General features: G+C 43.5%; 1 protein-coding gene across 1 annotated transcript; it reads right to left on the reverse strand.

The window, feature by feature from the left end:
* Positions 1-6,395: 6,395 nt before the first annotated feature.
* pggt1b (protein geranylgeranyltransferase type I, beta subunit) lies at positions 6,396-19,348 on the reverse strand. The gene is given in 10 exon segments (XM_034541265.1): positions 6,396-8,972; positions 8,974-9,017; positions 11,881-11,989; positions 12,690-12,874; positions 14,360-14,405; positions 15,714-15,846; positions 16,198-16,349; positions 17,351-17,415; positions 18,584-18,702; positions 19,197-19,348. Coding segments are annotated over 10 exon segments (1,104 nt in total). The 5' UTR covers positions 19,325-19,348; the 3' UTR covers positions 6,396-8,849.
* Positions 19,349-19,520: the final 172 nt, after the last annotated feature.

Here is a 19,520-nt window from a genome sequence, read left to right on the forward strand (position 1 = left end):
TGGGCTGCAGTGTCTTGCTCAAGGACACTTCGACATGCAAACTACGGGGAGAGAGGAGGTCGAACCGGCTACCTTGCGGTTTCAGGACGACCACTCTCCCCATGAGCTACGGGTTTAAGCCATCGTGCAGATGTTCAACAGGTAGGCTATAATGGTATACACTCAGTTCAGTCTTGGCTGGTTTGCACTAAACAGAAAATACATTCTTATAGCAGGTCTGTGGTTATGAACAAATTTGACCTGTCTGAGGTGCTACCGGGAACATTAAGGGAAGTTTTTTATATATCGCTCTGAGGGCAACAATAACATCCGTACCAAATGATTTAGTCATCCAGGTACTGGGTGAAAAGCATGACCTGCTTGTGGCACCATAGAGGAATATTCAGGGGATCAGCAAACTTAGCAATGTGTCCTCTGGAGAACATGAATGTCAAAGTTCGATGGCAATAGATCAAACAGCTGTTGAGATATTTCAGTCTCTGGACCAAAGTGAAGTACTGACCTGAAGAGACCTACTATATCGCTTGTATACAAAACAAACCATGAGTGTACTGTAAAAAAGACAAAGATTTACACGAGGAAATGGAATTGGGAGGTGGGGGTTGTTTTTTCGTGTCTGCAGATGTTCGCAGCACAATACATATCATTATTGCACTTGTTGCAATGAAAAGACAGTGTTTGTGTGTGTGTGTGTGTGTGTGTGTGTGTGTGTGTGTGTGTGTGTTTTTACTATGCAAACAAAGCGGTGCAGCAGGGTTGCGGTGCGATTGACTTTTACTCCTTTAGCTGAGACTATAGTCTATATATCAGTCCGTATAACAAAAGCTCTCAATGTCAACATCCTGCTTAATGTTTGTATAAAAGACACACTGGTTTTCAGAGTCTCCGGTCTGACAATATAGGCCCCTGTATTCCGCCGTCATAGGTTTCTGAAAGGGGTCCCATCAATGACTTCTCCTCACTTCACGATCGCTACTATTGTCAGGCTCCCTTTCATGGTTTCAGGAGACTTATGGTCCACTAAGCGCTTGCTGCAGTGGCTGTTGATGAGGTCTGCAGTTCATTATATGGTACGTAAAGGGGCCCCTAGCAGGTCAACAATGTTTTGGTTTAAGAACTAAATGGACCATGTAACAACTTTTTTTGGAGCCGGGAGCTGTGATGTCTTTAGGAAGAAATAGACACGGCCGATTGATGTGGATGTGATGTTTGGATTAATACCGGCCAAAAAGTGCACAGTCACTGAAGGCACTGCAGGACTGTTGAGTCATTCACTTTTCTAACAGCATTTGTTGGCAGCCTCACAGTATATATAATTCACTGGAGAGAGGATGCTAATGCATCCTAATGGCTCTATTACATTCTGCATCGTTTTATAAAGTATGTGATTTATTTTAATTCTCAGGCCAAAAGATTACATTTGTACTATTGGCGACATTTGCATTTTCCTGGGGATGCAACAAAATATATAAAGGAGAACTTTATGTACATTTTATTTGAAAATTGGATTTCCACAGATTCTGTATCTCTGGCTCAAATCCTCTGGAGATCTATATATATATGTTCATTATTTCCACACAGAAATTGAGTGACTCACAATCAGCAAAGAGGTACAATTAAAAAGGATGCTTAAGGGAATATAATATCTGTGGACGCTCTTGTTGTATATTTTGATGGAGCTGAAAAGAGACCCATCAAATAATCTTTCACAACCACTGTTATACTGTCTATTGTGTTTATGTTCGCTCATATTCTTAAGTTTGGCTTATTAGCTCTGATTATTTGGCACCCAAGTGTAAACCTTGTTGTCCTTATAGTGCGAGACAGGCCTGATTACATTTTAAACAATCACTAAATTCAGTAACTGTATCCGGCCAGTCAATCGCGTGCTGTCTGCTCTTTGTTTTCCTCATTTCACATGAAACACACACACACACACACACAACTCATGCATGGATGCATGTCACAGAGTGTGTGAGCAGGAGAGATGCATTTCAACACATTGTGTCAGTCTGAAATGGGTGAAGACCCCCTCCCTGTGCACACACACACACACACACACACACCTCAGTAACCCAGTGCCCCGTCTCACCACACAGCTGCTGCCAAGTGTCCCACATATTGACAGGAGCCTGCGATCTGCCTGCAGCCCGAGCTAACTACCAACACACTCAGCGACTGAAGCCTCTAATTAAGCTCTTTACGTTCCCTTTTCTCTCCTCTAAGAATAGCAGCCGATGCCTTCAAGCCACCGGGCCTTGACATATATAAAAGAATAGAATATGCAAGTCTATTAATAGGCTATGCAATTCTTTGTTAACATAAAAGGGTCAGATCTTCTTACGATGTCAGAATAGAGTTATGGAGGTTTATCACAACCTAATAATATATGACAAGATAATTATATAAAGACTTTTGAACTTCATAGTGTTGCCATTAATATGTGCTTGCACACAGCTGACATATTTTACAATAATATGATATATATATATATATATATATATATATATATATATATAGATAGATAGATAGATAGATAGATAGATAGATAGATAGATAGATAGATAGATAGATAGATAGATAGATAGATAGATCTACATTCACAGACTATTTAATTAATAGAACATATTATGGACTATTACTACTAGGAATATTACTAGAAAATCATTATTGGGGTATAACATAAATGCATATTGTAATATTAACATATCAATGGTGAATAGAATATAGATGAACTAAATCGGGATCAATATGATTTCTATAGACACCCACATCGGAAATTTTGTTCCGCAGAAATAGAATATAATAGATATTCAATCAATACCTTTATTTATTTTTTTAGCACATTAATACCTCACATAATGTTACAATATCCGCATTGAGAATTGTAAAATATAAGCTGTGATGTCGATTGTGTGGAAGAGAAAAGGCAGCGGTCCCTCCCCTGACAGCTCCGCAGGCGGGCCCGGTGATGACAGCCATCCTGCAGCCGCCAGGAGGACGCAAAGCACCGGGAGGAGACTCACCTCGCCCCGCTCGATCCGCTCCACGATGCTGGCGAACTCCGTCATGTCCTCAGAGTCCGACATGGCTACAGATGACGGCGGATGGTGCAGCAGCACAAAGACCGGTCAGCAAACAAGGGGGTCGGACACGTAGAACAACCCGCGCACGCACACGCACACGCGCGCAACAGTGGCGGCTTAAACAAACACGATCAAAAGCTCCGCTTCACAGGGGAGCTGAGATAAGACCAAGAGGGAAGAGAGCCGCTCCTCAGACCACATCCCCATCACACACCTCTCTCTCTCTCTCTCTCTCTCTCTCGCCTTCTGCAAGAAGCCAATTTTATTTGAGTTTGCCTCATCTTGGAGGGAGAACCCCGCCCCCCTCCTCCTCCTCCACACTGTGCCATCTCCCTCCTCTCTCTACATCATCCCTCCGCGGCGATGTCTCCGCTCACAGATCCCTTTGTGTCCGCGTGCGCTTGTCATATATCAATCCGTTTTCATCACTTGTAAATAATCATGATAATCTCAGATTTAAGATTAAACAGGCGGAGTGAGGGGGGGAGGGGGGGAGGGGGGGGGGTCTTAAATCCGTTAGTGCTGCTGCATTCTGTCAAGTTGGGCATGTACGCATGGCTGGCAGCGCGCTCCACTGTGCATATGTTGCTTTATATGGGCCGATTTTCTGCCCATTGCGAACCCAAATGTGTGACTGCAGCTCTCGAGTCTCCCAGCGGTCGGTTTCCTGTCGTCGGGCGGATTGATCCCATCACCAGAGACTCAAATAGAGGCCTATTTACTTCCGCGTGAACTGGGATGCGAGGCGACTGCTGTGCGAGGCCGGATTAAGTCCGTGTTTCAGTTGTTTTCAGGGCAATGCCACTTGTTCCGCGTCACCAGATGGCCGCATGGCTTCACGCAGACGCATTCCGCCCCATTAAGCATGTGTGTGTGTGGGGGGGGCAGACTGCCCTGACGGAGCAAACTAATACTAATAACTCATCTCTACTATCTGGCCACTGTTTCCAAAAGCCCGGAGATAAATCACGGTTCATTGCAGTGGAGCAGTGCATTTACTAATGAGTCATCCTTAAGACGTGGGTTGCCAGGTTGTGTCTACATGCTCGCAGCTCTTCCAGGCTCTCCACTTTTAGCAGTGCTTCGCTCACAATGACAACATGCTGATTTTTACGATGAGATCCTCATGGCGGCACCAGGGGGAAAGGTCAGGAGATCACCCTGAATGTCTTTGGTTGAATGTCACTATCGCGCTGCATCATACGGCACACAGGTCAAAGTGCAGCGTCTACAGAGGCTCCAGCCACGTCTCTTACGGCCTCGTGGGTCAAAACAGGAGAGCGGCGCTCATGAGTCCCGTGTGTGGAGATGACAATGGACTGCCCCATTAAAAGCCACATAACTGCGGCCGAGTGCCCTCTGCGGAAATGAATAATCAGTCAAATGTATTGATTGGTGTGTTTTACGAGGCCGAATTGATTTAAGTTAAATAACTACAGAGAAGGCAAGCTGTTGCATAAGCAACACGCATTCACCCGGGGGCTTGTGGATCATTCATTTATATCACGTGACGCAAAGGGTAAAGGCAGAGTGTTTGTACACTAACTTGAGTTTCCTTCCACTCAGCCTCACCTGCTTGGTGGCAATATAAGGTTACATGTGTAGGGAGGTCTGGTGCCACCCAGGTGTAAGCTGTCCGTTGAACAGGGGACTACAACCACGCCCAAACAGCTGGCTGTCATGGGAGCATCTCCTGAGGGTTGAGATCTGGCATTCACAGTGGAAGAAGAGACATTTCAAACTGTTTGATTCTCTTTTTGTTTTGATTCGTTTCCTATACTTAAAAGTCATAAAATGTGTGATCGAGTACCGTTTAAATTATGTATCAACCTTTAACATCCAGATTAGGTACAAGCACCACAAGGCCACATTTGGTTAGATCAAATGACCTCATCAGTGCCAACAGTGAAGTCTGTGACTTATGCATCTCCCAAGTGGGACTCTGTGTGTGTGTGTGTGTGTGTGTGTGTGTGTGTGTGTGTGTGTGTCCTGTATCCAGCAAAACTCCCCTTCCCCCAATGCCGTTAATTATGTCTTAGTCAGTGACCTAGCAAAGCAATGAAAAACAAATCATCAGACTGCGCTCCTCCTAAACTCATCCGCGTAGGAAGAAAAAACAAAAAGCAATTGAGGCAAATCCTGAAAAACTGGCCAGTTGTCACCTCTGAAGTTAAAAATAGAGCGACAACAGTTTGGAGTCATCGAGCCACAGAGTCTACTGCGAAGGGAAATATATATATAGACTACGTCTGTTATACATAAACTAAACTGTCATAGGTAATCATACAGAACCCCTTATTTTCTTTTTCCTGAAGGAAAGAAAAATAACTTGCAGAGGAAAAGCCAGAGAGGAACGCCACGTTGGACACAGGACACACGTTAGAGACGGATGTCATTTGTCATTTCTTACTAGTAAAAGGAACAATGTCAAAGTTATTCTAGATGGTTGGGGGCCAAAAGATCAAGAGCTTATGGGTCATCTGAATAATGGGCATATTCACACCCCCTTCAGGACAAAATGCCAATTTTGCACATGACATCACAGACTAGTCGATCCCGAAAGCAAGCCTGAGATCTCACACTGAAACCAGGACAGTTGTAAAAGTTAGTACGTGTTTTATTCATCATAAATACAGTATGCAACGCCAAGCCAGATCCAAATTATTGTCCTCAAATTCAAAGCCGAAGTAGTAGAATACATAAACATGTGCGGATCCGACCCCTCGACTCGCCTCACTGCTGTAGCTGTAAACATCGTTTCATCCCGAGCACTTGCAAAAAAGAAGTCCACATATTTATAGACATTTACATATTTATCTACACCAAAATCGGTCTACAAAGCATAGAAAAAATAAATCCCATTCCATTTATTGTTACATTATTCATTATTACATTATGTATATTAGTTGACGGAGCAAGTATTCACGGTTGACTTGTGTGTGTGTGTGTGTGTGCGTGTGTGTGTGGCCACTTTTGGCTGCATCCCAAAAGCCTTTTCACGATCCTCCACATGCAGCTTGGACTGCAGACGTTTTCGAAAGAGCAACTCTTTACAGGCGGTGGGCCCGAGGGCATCGAGTGCACTGTGACGCAGCAAGAAAACAGACGCAATAGAACAACTTGCTCAGATGCAGCAAGTTTCAAATCATCAGTCCATTTGTTGTTGTTTTTGAGTCGGGTAAGCATGTATGGGTTCTGTCTCCTTCTGGAAATACATGTATCGATCAGACACGCAGGGACAACGGCAGATTGTGGTGGGACGACCTCTGCAGCGCAGCTTGTGTCCGATGGAATAAGTGGACTCTACAAAGATGGGAGGAGGAACATTAGTCGTGACTAGGATTGGAGACGCAGCGTTCCTCCGCCCCCTCCAGTAGAGACTTGTCTTCTATAATAACAGCCGAGCTAAGCAAGCTGTACGCGAGAAGGACCAAACGGATTCATGACACATCATAGCTAAAGTTACACAAAAAAGATGGATGCCAGAACATTATATGGTGAACAATTCAGACGCTATATTTATTGAGCTTGTATTATAACATTATGTGTGTATCCGAGGCTCAATTTAGCAGGTGCAATGGAAGTCATAGCTTGCCTTTTCTCCAAAAAGAATTTATTAAATATATATATATATGTTATGGTAACTACCAAAATGTTTGTAAAACAAAAAATGGCAGGAGAAAAGTCGGCGAGTGTGACTGCGGCAAAGCTCATTGACTTAGGCAAAAACAGTAACATCAAACAATACAGCAATAAAATATGCAGTTGGCTATAAAGCAAAAGACTTTGCACCAAAATAAGGCTTTACAACACCGGGGGGGGGGGGGGGGGGGCAGACTCCGACAGTTCACTTTTAATAATAGATGGGTCAAATTATTTATTCATTCACCTCTCCTGCTATCTCCTTTCCTCCGTCTGTCTGCTCGGTTTCTAAGTCTGAATAAATTTTAAAAAAAAGGCAACTTGGCAGGAAAGGAGACGAGGCCAAGTACAACTTCCTTTTAGATACCAGAAGGAAAACCAAAAGAGGCGATATATTTTCACATCCAGTCAGAACTGGTGCGAAACGCAGCCGACCTCAGCAGGTAACGCGTTGCAGACGAGCCGGACGACACCGCCCCCTCCCCTCCGACGTCATCTCAGGTAGCAGGTGCTGGCTGCGTCCTATAATGGATGGGCGTGGCTTCAGCAGGGTGGCTGGAGGAACCTGTGGAACTGGGAATGTCCCCTACTGGGAATCTGATCTGAGGGATTTAAAAAAACAAACAATAAATCTCCAATATGTAGCAGAGCTCAAGAGCAAGAAGGCTGGACGGTCCATTGCGAGATGCAGGTGGCGTTTTAGGACTCAAAAGGAATGGAGAACGGTTGTTTCTGTAACCCGGCTCTCTGAGGCACATTCTGCTCATGTGCATCGTTCTTTGTTTTTTTGCCCCGCGTCCTTTCTGCTTCTGAAAATAAGATGTCGATTCCGAGCGCTGTTCAAAAGAATAGATTTCCCCCAAGTTACGATGCCACCGTCTCATCTTTCTCCCATTGATTTCAGGCTGGCTAGCGCCTTACAGGGAGTATGGAAGCTGGTGAAGGAGGGCAGCTCAGATTCAGGGTTCAGGAGTCAGGGGATGCTAAAATTGAAAGCTCCTACCTTGTGGGAAAGACGGGATTACGCCCTTTCTTTATGCCCAATCTAATTCTGTTTCTCTTTCATCATTTGCCTGTTGGGCTGGTTGTTGGCTGCCTTTTCTATGAAGCAGATCCATTATCATGTACATCTCTTGGGATCACTAAACAGAGCCTGTAGTGGTGAAACTGCAGGGACCTGAAGTGTTTCCCTGCCAGGCTGCTATCACCTTCGGGACTAGAGAGCTCGAGGCTTCCCAGAGGTTCAAGAGCAACGTGAGGATGGAGATGTCGAGGGGCAGAGAGGCAAATACATACAGCATTGGGCGAGTCGGGCTTTGGGGTGTTTTTTTCCGTCTGAAGATGTAGGGATGTTGAATCGAAAAGAAAGACTCAAATTTCACCCCCAAAATTACCATTGGGCTCATAGTGGTTTGTAAACAAAAATTAAGAACTCAAACACCATATCTTCGCAATACACACAGACACTATTTAGAGATGGCAAATGTACATAGACTTGATTCACGTAAAAATTGCACCAGCCCACTCAAAACGTCTAGCTACTGAAGCCACCAGTTACTGCAGAACCATTTAAAGACACAATCTGGACGCCCCTTCAGCCTTCCTCGGGCTCTCAGTGAACAATGTTTAATTTGTGGACGCTTTCTTGTGTCCGTGTGAAGCAGTCAGCTCCTCCTTGGCTTGGAAGATTGACAGCAGATTGTTTCGTTTACTACGATGAGGAGCAGGAAGCCTCTGAAACTGCATCTAATAAGTATGCAAAATTGAGGCACCTGAGGCATCTCCAGTGACTCAAATTTGACTTTTCTGGCACATATTTTCATCAGCCACAAAACACAATGCACAATGTTATCAACTACAGTCTAATAATAAAAAAGGCAGCAAAAGAAAAGTGTGGCGTGTATTGCTTAACACAAAAGTCACTGTAGATGGACTTAAAATGAGCTCCCCAAAAGTTACCGTGTAACTGGGGACTGAGAAACCTTCCCAATGTCTGTAATTAGGAGGCCTCTTAGATGGGTGGCCGAACGGCTTCAAGACGCACAGCAAAAGTCCAGTTGCCTTTGACCGACTCCCGATTACTCAACCTGTTCAGAAGCAGAGCTGTGGACCTTCCTGCTGTCAGTGCTGTCTGCTACAGCTGCCAGTGCTGCCCCTCCATGTCTGCTGCAGCTGCTGGACGTGCTGAAAGGCCCTCTGGGTGATGTTAAGAGCTGGGTGGACCTTCCTCAAACCGGGCTCCTCCGATCAGAGACAAACCACACAGCCCTAAGTAGGCATGGAGGGGGTCTGGTGGAAAGGAGAACAGAGAAAGGGGGGGGGGGGGGAAGGAAAGAAACAGGGAGCATAGCGAGGGATGAGAGATTGAGAGAAAGGAGGGGAACAGAGGGAAACTAGGTCAGAGATGGTTTACATGCACCACGGCAGAAGCACCTGCATGTGGACAGGGCCGACGACGTGATCGGCGCCGAGAAGACGGTCGCATGCGTCGGTCACGTCGCTCCTCATTACCGATACTGAATCAATAATTTAAAAAAAAACAGATATCCCATGAAAAATGACATTCTGCAGAAGCTTTGTTTGTCGTTTGTACTGCTCCTTTAAGAAGACATAAAATCATGCATAAAGGTTGGCCCCATGGCCCTTTACCTCCTCTGGGACCAGAAGTAAAAGCTGCACAGCCAGATAATGGACCGGTAATTGAATTATAATTAAGTGACAGATGATTGGACACAGACATCAGAATCAATCAAAGCAACATTAGCAGCATCAACCAGGATTCACATGGCCTCCAAACTCAAGGTGGTACGGAAGAAGAACGTCTGGATTCCTATACGGTTTAAATCATTTTAAAAGGTTGAAATAAGAGGGTTTTTTTTCAATTTAGATTGATGTAAACACCAAATTGTGATATCGGGCAACATTATAAAGAAAAGAAAATGACATGTGAAATAATCAGATTCATGTTTTCATTACACACGGTGCAAAATAAGTAATTTAGATAACAGAAAATTGCCGAATAATAACAAAGTAAAACCACCATATCATTTCCACTGAAGTGGGTAATAATTGAATTATTGCCAGCAGAACTTCAGAGTACACAAACCTCAAGCAGAACTTCATCGCTGCATTAATCGGACACTCTGATGTCCCTAATTGAGGCGCCGCCCCTTCGCTGGCGACTCCGTCACGTCTGTGTTTTCACAATCATTTCTCAGAAGTTCATTCAGTGAGCGACTCAGGATGCCTCAGTGTTCTACTGAACCACTCAGAAGGTCCTTTGTTCCGGCACCTTTAGGTGTTTTTAAATTTAGACTTAGCATCTTTCTGATGGTCATGTTTTATGGGGTATCTTCTGGTTTTGTTTGTTTGTAGTGTGTTACTTGTCTGTTGTGCTCTGTGGACTGTGTCTATTGTTGTCTGTATGAATGTTTGGTGGCAAATGATGTTTCCCCACTGGGGATTAATAACGGTTTTCTAATCTAATCTAACAAAGTCAACCATTACAAAGGAGGAGGGCGTGTGATGATCAATGGGGTAGTGACCGCTGGACTTGAGATAACGGTTACCTGGATCTTTCCACACTTTCAGACATACTGTATGCAACATGCCATTTCTTCCTCAAACTTATAATTACCCCTTTTTAGCCACTCGGGAGGCAGCAGGGAACACAATGTTGACATATCGTCAGCTTTAAAAAAGGTGGTATGGTCAACTTGTTAGCTTATTTTCACATCGAGCAATTACAGAATTCACTCATTTGGAGTTGGGTTTGTTTAATTGCGCCACTATGGTTCATCAACTTGTCACTCCTGGTCTGCGGTTTGGTGACAAGGTGGGTTTATAGAGCATATTTTCCCAAAATCCACTGCATTTTGATCAAGACAAACGGTCTGCTGTTGAGGTGATGAAGGCAGACATATAGGACGCAGCATGGCTTTCCTACATGACGTTTCTTTGCAGTTCTGTCTAACAATACTGTGCTTTTCAGAGGGCAAGGGGTTGCTTCAACTAAACAGGAGCAGGTTGTGCTGCTGCATCTAATACTGTTAATCCCATTGCCCAATCAGATAATGGATTTCCCACACGGCAGCCTGTCAAAGCAATCAATTCATGACTCTTTTTTTAAGCGCAATGGCAGCAGCAAATTTGTATTGTATTTTGATGCCTCTTGGGAAATGGAAATATCTGTGGATCTGTGTCACTACATGATACCAACTGTTCCTCACGGGAAACCAACGACGACGACGACCTGACGTCTTCTTGAAGAGCAACTGTGCCCTGAACCACGTCGCCTCAAATGTTCAAAGCACAGTTTGCTTCATCCGGTCCTGGACCGGCTTGGCGAACACACAGAACCCTCGTTGGTTCTCCGTTGTCGTTACCTTCCACAGCGGATCAGTAGCTGTGAGTGATAACCGCACTGTTCCAATCCTATCTGTACCCATGCTGTTCCCTAAAATGATCTTTTGTTCAGTAATATTTACGAGGCGTTGTCAATACAGCGTGTTTTGCCTCATTGTTTCTTTCCTGCCTTGTTCCTGTAACGCGAGGAGCTCGATCTCCTATGTCCTCGGGCTACCTATGAACAATCGCCTCATCAATTACACATCACAAGGCCGAGGAGGAACAAAAGAACATACGGACACACACACACACACACACAAGCATGTGCACCATTGAAGTTTAGGATTACGAGAGCAGTAAAACTGCTAACCACAACTCCACCCTGACCTATATGCACCTGTGGAGGGTATAAACTGTTCAGCCCACATAGGAAAAAGAGAAAATAAATTGGAACCGCTTAGTGCCATTATCATATTGTTCTTGACGAAAGATCCTTGAAGCGACTGAGAACAGCAACAATATGTTGGACAGCAACCTCTTTATAGTCCATTTGTGTTTCCACTACATGGACATTAAATGTCGACTCCTTTTGCCTTTACAGAAGTATAAAAAAAAGGTACGTTGGATTTGTGTCACTGACTTTGACCGAGATCCTCAGATGCAAAAAAATAAAATAAAAACGGCAACAGTGACAAAAGGACCTAAACATTCATGGCAGTATTCTGTCGTCAGCGTTCCTCTACTCTCCATCTGCTGACTGCAAGGTGTCACTGTACAAGCAGCCGGAGCGAGTCGGAGCATGTACCTGGATGGCTGTCGGGCCACTTGGCAAATCCTCCCACCAACCGATCTTGCGTGGACAGAATGAAGCGCCTGTTCTTGTCAAAGTTTGTATACTGGAACACATCTAAGAGCTGGGGAAGGAGGGAGGGACGGGGAAACCGTGAGAGAAAAAGAGAGAAGTTTTACCATGAAATTGGGGATAAAAAAATATATTTAAAATACATTTTCAATTCCAAAGATGCAGAGCATGTTGTGTTTAGAGAGCGAGATAATGCTCGTCTTCACTGCAATCTCCATCTATTCTACACAGATACTAGTGAAGACAAAATCGAGCCTCAATGTTGATCATACAGCATTTTTGCCACATACTAATATTTGGTTGGCGGATTTGTTCCCTCTGGCACAGTTTTGACCCAGAAATTCACATTTTTCCTGCAACGTGTTTGCCTATGTGCTTGTGTGTGTGTGTGTGTGTGTGTGTGTGTGTGTGTGTGCGTCTCTGGCTTACTCATAGCTAGTTGCAGTTAGGCTCAGTTTTCTTGACCATGCACCTCTGGCATAGTTATGACTCAAACGCTGACCGGTTTGCTCACAATTTCTTTTTGGGTTGTGTGTGTGTAATTAACCCAGTTGTTTCGACAGTGTGACTATACACAGTGCTTTTTAAAAAGGTCTTGCGTTATTCACTGCATGTCAGAACACTTTATACGACTTCTCTCTCATGAGGAAATGGTGCAAAAGATCTGAGGTAAAACACTTAAATACACTAAACATGTTAATGCAGGCTGGAGTGTGTATGAAAATAGGTGTCTGTTCCATCAGTCTGTGTACCTCTAGCGTGGCTCCCACCCAAAAGGAGTAGCATGTGTCTACAGGTTTGTTGGGGCGACCGTGGAAGCCGCTCTGCTGCCTCATGATACACCAGCGCCGGATCCTGTCCAGCTCCCGCTGACTCAGCGCCTCCTCCAGTCGACCCATGAGACACAGGGAGGCTATGGCGCAATACGTCCAGCCACCTGGACACGCAGGCAGACAGACAGGTGCATGACACGCATACAGTGGACAAGGACAATTCATTACGCACATGAATCCCATTCATTGAGACGACTGACAATCTATTGAAATTGAAAAGCAGTTCCCGTGGTTCCCTCCAGCATGTTTTTGATGACAGACAACTGGGTGATTACAGGGCACCGCAGTAAAAACACTGTGTGTGGGCTATTTTACTGCAAAAGATTGCTTAGCATGCAGCTACTCTCACTAACACCTTTCCCTGGAAGTGGAAGTCATCACAATGTGGAGCCAACTTGTCTTTCGTGTGAATATAAAGAAATGCGTTTATACTTTTCTGCACAATAATGGAACACTTGTGACCGAAGAGTGCGATTACAGCTAAGAGTCATACGAACACGAGTGTGTTCATAGATTGATGCCAGGCTGGTATCAGTACACACATCAGCCACAAGCAGCAGCAGCAGCAGCAGCAGCAGCAGCAGCAGCTATCCATCACCTTCCACAACCCAACTGTCTTTCATTATCATCATCAAGCCTTTAACGTCACCACCATCCCAGGCTGACTTTCTGTGTGTGTGCTCATGTGTGATGGGAGAGAAACACAGGAAAGGCGAGTTGAAGTGTTCGAGCCGGCGGCGTAAATAAAGAACCGCTCTCACCGAGACAAGAGTGCCATAGCTAACGATGAAGAAAATGCTGGAAATGGAGAGGAAGCGGATACAACAAAAAGAGCCGAGGTAAAAGCCAACCAAAGTTAATTTATTACCCTGACACATAGCTCCTGTAATGCCATGTCTCACATATTGAACTACATGGTAGCCTGAAACACAATCATCTACAAAAAAGTCTGAAAAGTTAAAGCACACAGTGGCTAGGGAGGTCTGAACAAACACACACTTCAAGGATGGATGGGTAATAGGCTTCTACTGTATATCCAAACTGATGTGTAATCAGCCCTCCGACAGAGTTGGCTGGTTTGCAGAAGAGAGCGAGTCTCAATGAAGACTGTAATCATAGAAGTTTCATTTATCTCACGGAGGGAAATGACCCCGATGCACCAGGAACAGCCCGTTTAATTTAGATGAAGATTTAATTGACGAAATCTGGATGGATATGCTCCAAGCAGTGCTCTTAAGTGTGTGTGTGTGTACAGAATGAAGGCTTTTGTGTCAAAATAATAAGGTTTAATTTGAGTCTGTGGGGGTGAGGAGATTAATGAGGACAATGTTTTCTACAGAGATGGATTTTAATGGCTAATCCTTTAAACCAGTTACTGCCATCAGCCACTTTCATGCCCTCTACTGCTACGCCGCCAACGCACCCACAGACCTTTTGCTCTGAAATTAACCTTGATGCGGTCCGTTTAAACCTGGGCATCCAAATACACGGGAACCCTCCTGTCCGACCTACTAGTTCACCCACGGATGTGCTTTCAAACTGAAATGTCTGTGATTAAGTAGAAGCCGTTACGTGATGATCGTACTCACCATGCGACTCTCGCCCAGCTCCCTGGCCAAACCCACTGTCGTATGACTGTGTAGAGGAAAATGAAGAGCCATTCAATTACAAGCAATATTTCATTAGTCACGAAAAGCTCACGAGAGCCTGGTAGGAGACGCTGAACTGCTTAGATTTAGTCCATGTGTTTATTCATAATGACTCTTTCAAAATATAGATACAATTATTTTATTTAAAAACAGAATTCAAAAGATGTCCCCACGAACAAAAGCCGACATGCCTTCCCTGCTGCGTGAACCGGCGTTGTAGACTGCAGAGCAGCTCAAATGTCACGTGTCCTTCTCAACAAGAGAATTACTCACACGTAGTTCTTCAGTTTTTCATTCGACTCAAAATGTTTAAAAGGCTGCGCAAGAAGGGGTTATAGTCTCAGATGGGGTTTTACTTGCATTTCAGTCCAAAACAACCTTTTTTTAATGCAACAGAGCCGCTAATAACGAGCATGCTCCATGAACTTGTTTTGGGACGTGGTGATTACCTTAAAAAAAATAATACTCCTGCAAAAGTTGAACCCTTGCTTTTTTTTAAGCGTTAGTTCCCACGAAAATACACAAGGTCAACAACAGATGGCAGCGAGGTCGAGTCCTTGTCTGAACACAGAGGTCGGTAAACGGACAGCTGGCGCCATAGAGATGGAAGTGAAACTTCAGAGTGGCTTAACTTATCTACTGTTTAAGGGATTTTCAACACAACACCAGCTATCATCTGCTGGCTTCTGTATACTTAGTCACCAACACCTAACTTGCATTGACAGACATCTTGGAATTTACCCACTAGCATGTAGGCAGCGGATAAATATACCTTTTCAGAGATGAATCACAGTTATCTGTTAACTAATTAACAGAGCATGCCCTCCCACTCTCTCTCTCTCAAGTCTACGTGATAAATAAATAAAAGTCATACACACCCTGCCCACAAAAGAAAACACACTCTTGTGTTGAATGTCTAAAAAACGGGCTGAAGTTCAGAGGCGAATGGGAACATGTCTGTTCTGTGATGACGGGCATGAACACAATACAGACTGCGCTGCATCGAACCCACGCCTGATAGAAAAACTAACACCGAGACTAAAAAAGAGGTTCAGTTACACATCAGTCAATCTGACAACATTATCACTCAAGAGACGCATCATACAATTTAAAAATGTTGCTCCCTGTAAGGTGAAAAAAAAGAAGAAGGATTTCTGGCACAGCTTTAAAACCATAATTATCCCCATTCAAGTGGAGAGGCACTGCTTTGAATGCTGCAGAACCGAGGTTGCACCAACAAATCTCACATTCTTCCCACAGTTTAATGCCTCGTTCTGTGTTTATATCTACTCACCAAACTTCCTCTGATGTACTCAATGGCCTTCTGGATGTCCATGCCTGACCAGTCATCCAGGATGTAACAGATACTGGCTGCGCAGTAGATAAACCGTATGTCATTTTCACTTCCTTCTGGCACTGCGTAGAAACTGGAAGCAAGAAGTTTTAAATTAGCTGAATGTCTATGTTCAGAATTTGCAGCATTAAAGCTACATCATAACAATAAGCCTGTCAGCTAAAGGGTTAACTCAGATATACTTACGTCTGAAGATACAGTAGCGCTATCTGACAGATAAGTTATACTAGATGCGTGTGAACAAAACACAGTTTGGTCCTTCTGTTGTAGGACCAAACGGGAGTTTATGTCAGTCCACATTAGGACTGCTAATGTTCAAATGGCCTGCGGTATGTTTGAGTCAGAGCCAAAGTGCCAGCAACAATCAGAGTGTTAAATGTGCAAACTTGTGTCGGTAAGCGAGTGTGTGTGTGTCGACACTGACCTGCCGTCCTCCAGCTGCAGAGCTCTGAGACCAGCCAGACAGGCCTGTTTGTTAACACGGCTCAGGTCGTCTCCGAGTATTAGCAGCGAACACAGCCCAGTGTAGGTCATGGCTACATGGCCACTGTCGTATGGATGGAGCACACCTGGGCCCTGAAGAAGATATAACAATTTGATATTATTCATACAACTGACTAAAAATAAAAATATTATAATAAGAGGAAAAGAAGCGGTTTAAAAAAAACAATGAAAAGACTAGAAGTTCTTTTTTGTCCATCTACTGGCAGCTGAAATAGACCTTTTTAGGGAAATAACTCTGGTTGTCGATGCCATAACATCCATAACCATGTCTGCATGGTGACAGATTAGTAATGCCAAATGTGACAAACACATTTAACACAACGACTGGTAATAATACAGCTGCTGAAATGATGCTAATAATACTGGAAATGGCAGATTGGTACAATGACGACACTGCCTTCAATGCCCAAGATTGTATATTGTTTGCTCTTATTTAGAAAAAGGCTTTTATTGATTTAGTTTACATGACTAAACACTCCATTAATGTCCCCGTTTACATGCAGCTCTCAAAATAACATTATTCCAAAGTTGTACACCAGTGGTGGACTCGTTCGACCACCATGCGGACACAGGCCTCCTCTTACATTCCTTTTAAACTACCTTCTTTAAAAAGGTTGGTGTTGTGATATCTGCAAATACCTTGTTTACGTTCAAGTCTTTCATAATGTGTAGATGGATGGACAGTTGGTTTTTGTACAACACACAAACAGGCAAGAGGCCGTGGGTCACAATATGTGGCAATGCCCCCAATTGAGACACATATTCTGAACACTGCATACATGTATGCAAGGAATGCTCCTAAAATAGGAATGTATTGGAACATCATACATGTCTTAAAGCTTCACTTAGAATACGGCCTAATAAGGAATACCAAATCTGTCACTTACATAACCTGCATCACATTCAGAATACTATCATCTTTGGATTAATAGTGGAATATTAGTGTCTATATAAACAGTCAATGAGAAAGTGAATATGGTGAATATGTTCATCCAAAATATATCTTTATAGTATTATAGAAGGAGGGAGCACATAAGATACAATGTAACAAACAGTGTGGGGTAAGGCAGTACCTTAGTGCTATAAGGAATTCCAATATGTGACGATCCGCGAAAACCACAACGACTAAGGTTAGCTTCTGGAAGAGAACAGGAGAAGAGAAGGGGGAGATGATTACATGCTGGTGGACATTGAAAGAAACAAACACCAAAGCCGTACTCTGTTTTACCGTCTCACAAACCACATCTCAAATCGATCCATATTAAACCTTCCAGAAGGTGCTGCAATGATGCTCAGCTAGCTAAAAAAATAAAAAATAAAAGTGTACTTCTGCCATCTAGAGGCCAGAGGCAGAAATATTGAATACAGCAGAACCTAATATATAATAAAATATCATCATACTACAAAATTCTAGTGTGTTTCAACATACCCAAGAGAATAATATATTAAAATGTGTCACATGTCATAATTACTATTTCTGACAGACGGTTTACAATGCATGGATCATGTTGCACTACATGATAAGTACCACGGTCACTTATTCTTATTGAAAACAAAACTGTGAACCAAATTTGGAAAATTGTACCTACAACAACATCAGGGACAGAAATGACACATTAGGAAGTCTCAAGTACCCACAAAGTTGTATTTTCACCTAATGACAGAAAAACAGCCAGACACCAAACATATGGCAGCAGCAAAGATTAGACCAATCAAACACGGCATGCTTTCTGTTGCCTTCTTGAATAATAAACTAACTGGGCAATAAAACAGATGGCAGGGTTGCTTGTTAGAGAAGCAAAAAAAACTATTCATTAAATATTTATAAGACCAACTTTCCCTGATGAACAGAGGTATGGTTGGTGAGGAAGACCTGGAGAGGACGATATTAGTTTCAAACTACAACTAAATATGTTACAGAATTAGGAGGTTTGACTACTCCGACGTTGTCCTTAGTCCCGAATGAAACCACAGACCCCGCGATACACACATTACGTGACATTGATAGAACAATTTTCTTCAAATATTTTAGGAAAGCATGACATGAACCTTGTTTTTTCTTGATGTGCACATTCACACACCACCACAACTAAAGGGAATTTACAAACCACGTGTGCAGGAGTGTCCCCTCAACGATAAAGAGCATCAGTCCCGTACCTTTTCTAAGATAGCCTTACACTCCTGGTATCCATTCCTCAAGGAATCTGCTCCTAGAATGCTTTTATGTTGCGTTTCTCAAAAGCTGAAACAATAATAATAATTAACTTTTAAAACTCAGCGTATTAACAGTCAGGGGTGAGACTTACGGTCCTCTGTGGGAAGAACCTGTAGAGAGTAGATCCACTCGATCATGGTGTTCCTGTCGATCACATCCAGAGCGTCCAGCACATCGAGACCCGACAGGGCGAAGAATATGATGGTTAACCTGGGCAGAAAGCAGAAAGCAGACAGCAATGCTATTCACTTGGCTCATTTAATATCGATGGACAGAAGGAGCCACATGTACAATATACAGGTATCTTGAAAACAGATAAATAGCCCAATAAGCAACGTACGCTTTCACTGGAGATAGTTGTTAAGTTCAGAAAGGAAGAACCTGATCAACTTACACATTAGCTACATTTAGCCTGACGTTCACTTTCAAATTAGCCTAATTCCGACTAAAAACACCCCCCGTGACGCGTCCTAAGCAGGTGTACAGGGCGCCGAGGCCCGCCGCACCGTTAGTTCCCTCTTTCACGAACGTTACAGCCGATCTGTCATAACTTCCATGCCATTGCTGACGTTAGCAAGCCCGCTGAGCTAAACAGCACTAGCCTCCATTCAAAACGGCTGAGCCACAGCTAGCTTGCATGCTAGTGAAGTTCTTGAGCAACACACATCAACTAAAGCAACGCGTTTCATTCCCGGTGACTGTACCTGGTTGTTTCCAGCGAGGCGTATCTCTCAGGTAACACCTGGAGTGTTCTCTGGAAGAACCGGACATGTCTATCTCCTAAAAAGTCTATTTGCTCAAATTCTTCAAACTGGCTCTCCTCTTCCGCCATCTTTGCATCCGCACCTATGAGGAATCTTTTCCGGTACGTTTGTCTTTCAAAATAAAAGGGAATACTACAAAGCAATGTACAGAAAGGGAAGTTCACAGGTTTTTTTAAAAATGTGTTATCTATATTGAAGACACAAGTACATTGATTGTTTTTGCTCATGAATAAACACTAATACCAGTCAACTATAAGCATCAGT

Source organism: Cyclopterus lumpus, chromosome 9 (assembly GCF_009769545.1).
Source record: "Cyclopterus lumpus isolate fCycLum1 chromosome 9, fCycLum1.pri, whole genome shotgun sequence".
In the NCBI taxonomy this organism is placed as follows: domain Eukaryota; kingdom Metazoa; phylum Chordata; class Actinopteri; order Perciformes; family Cyclopteridae; genus Cyclopterus; species Cyclopterus lumpus.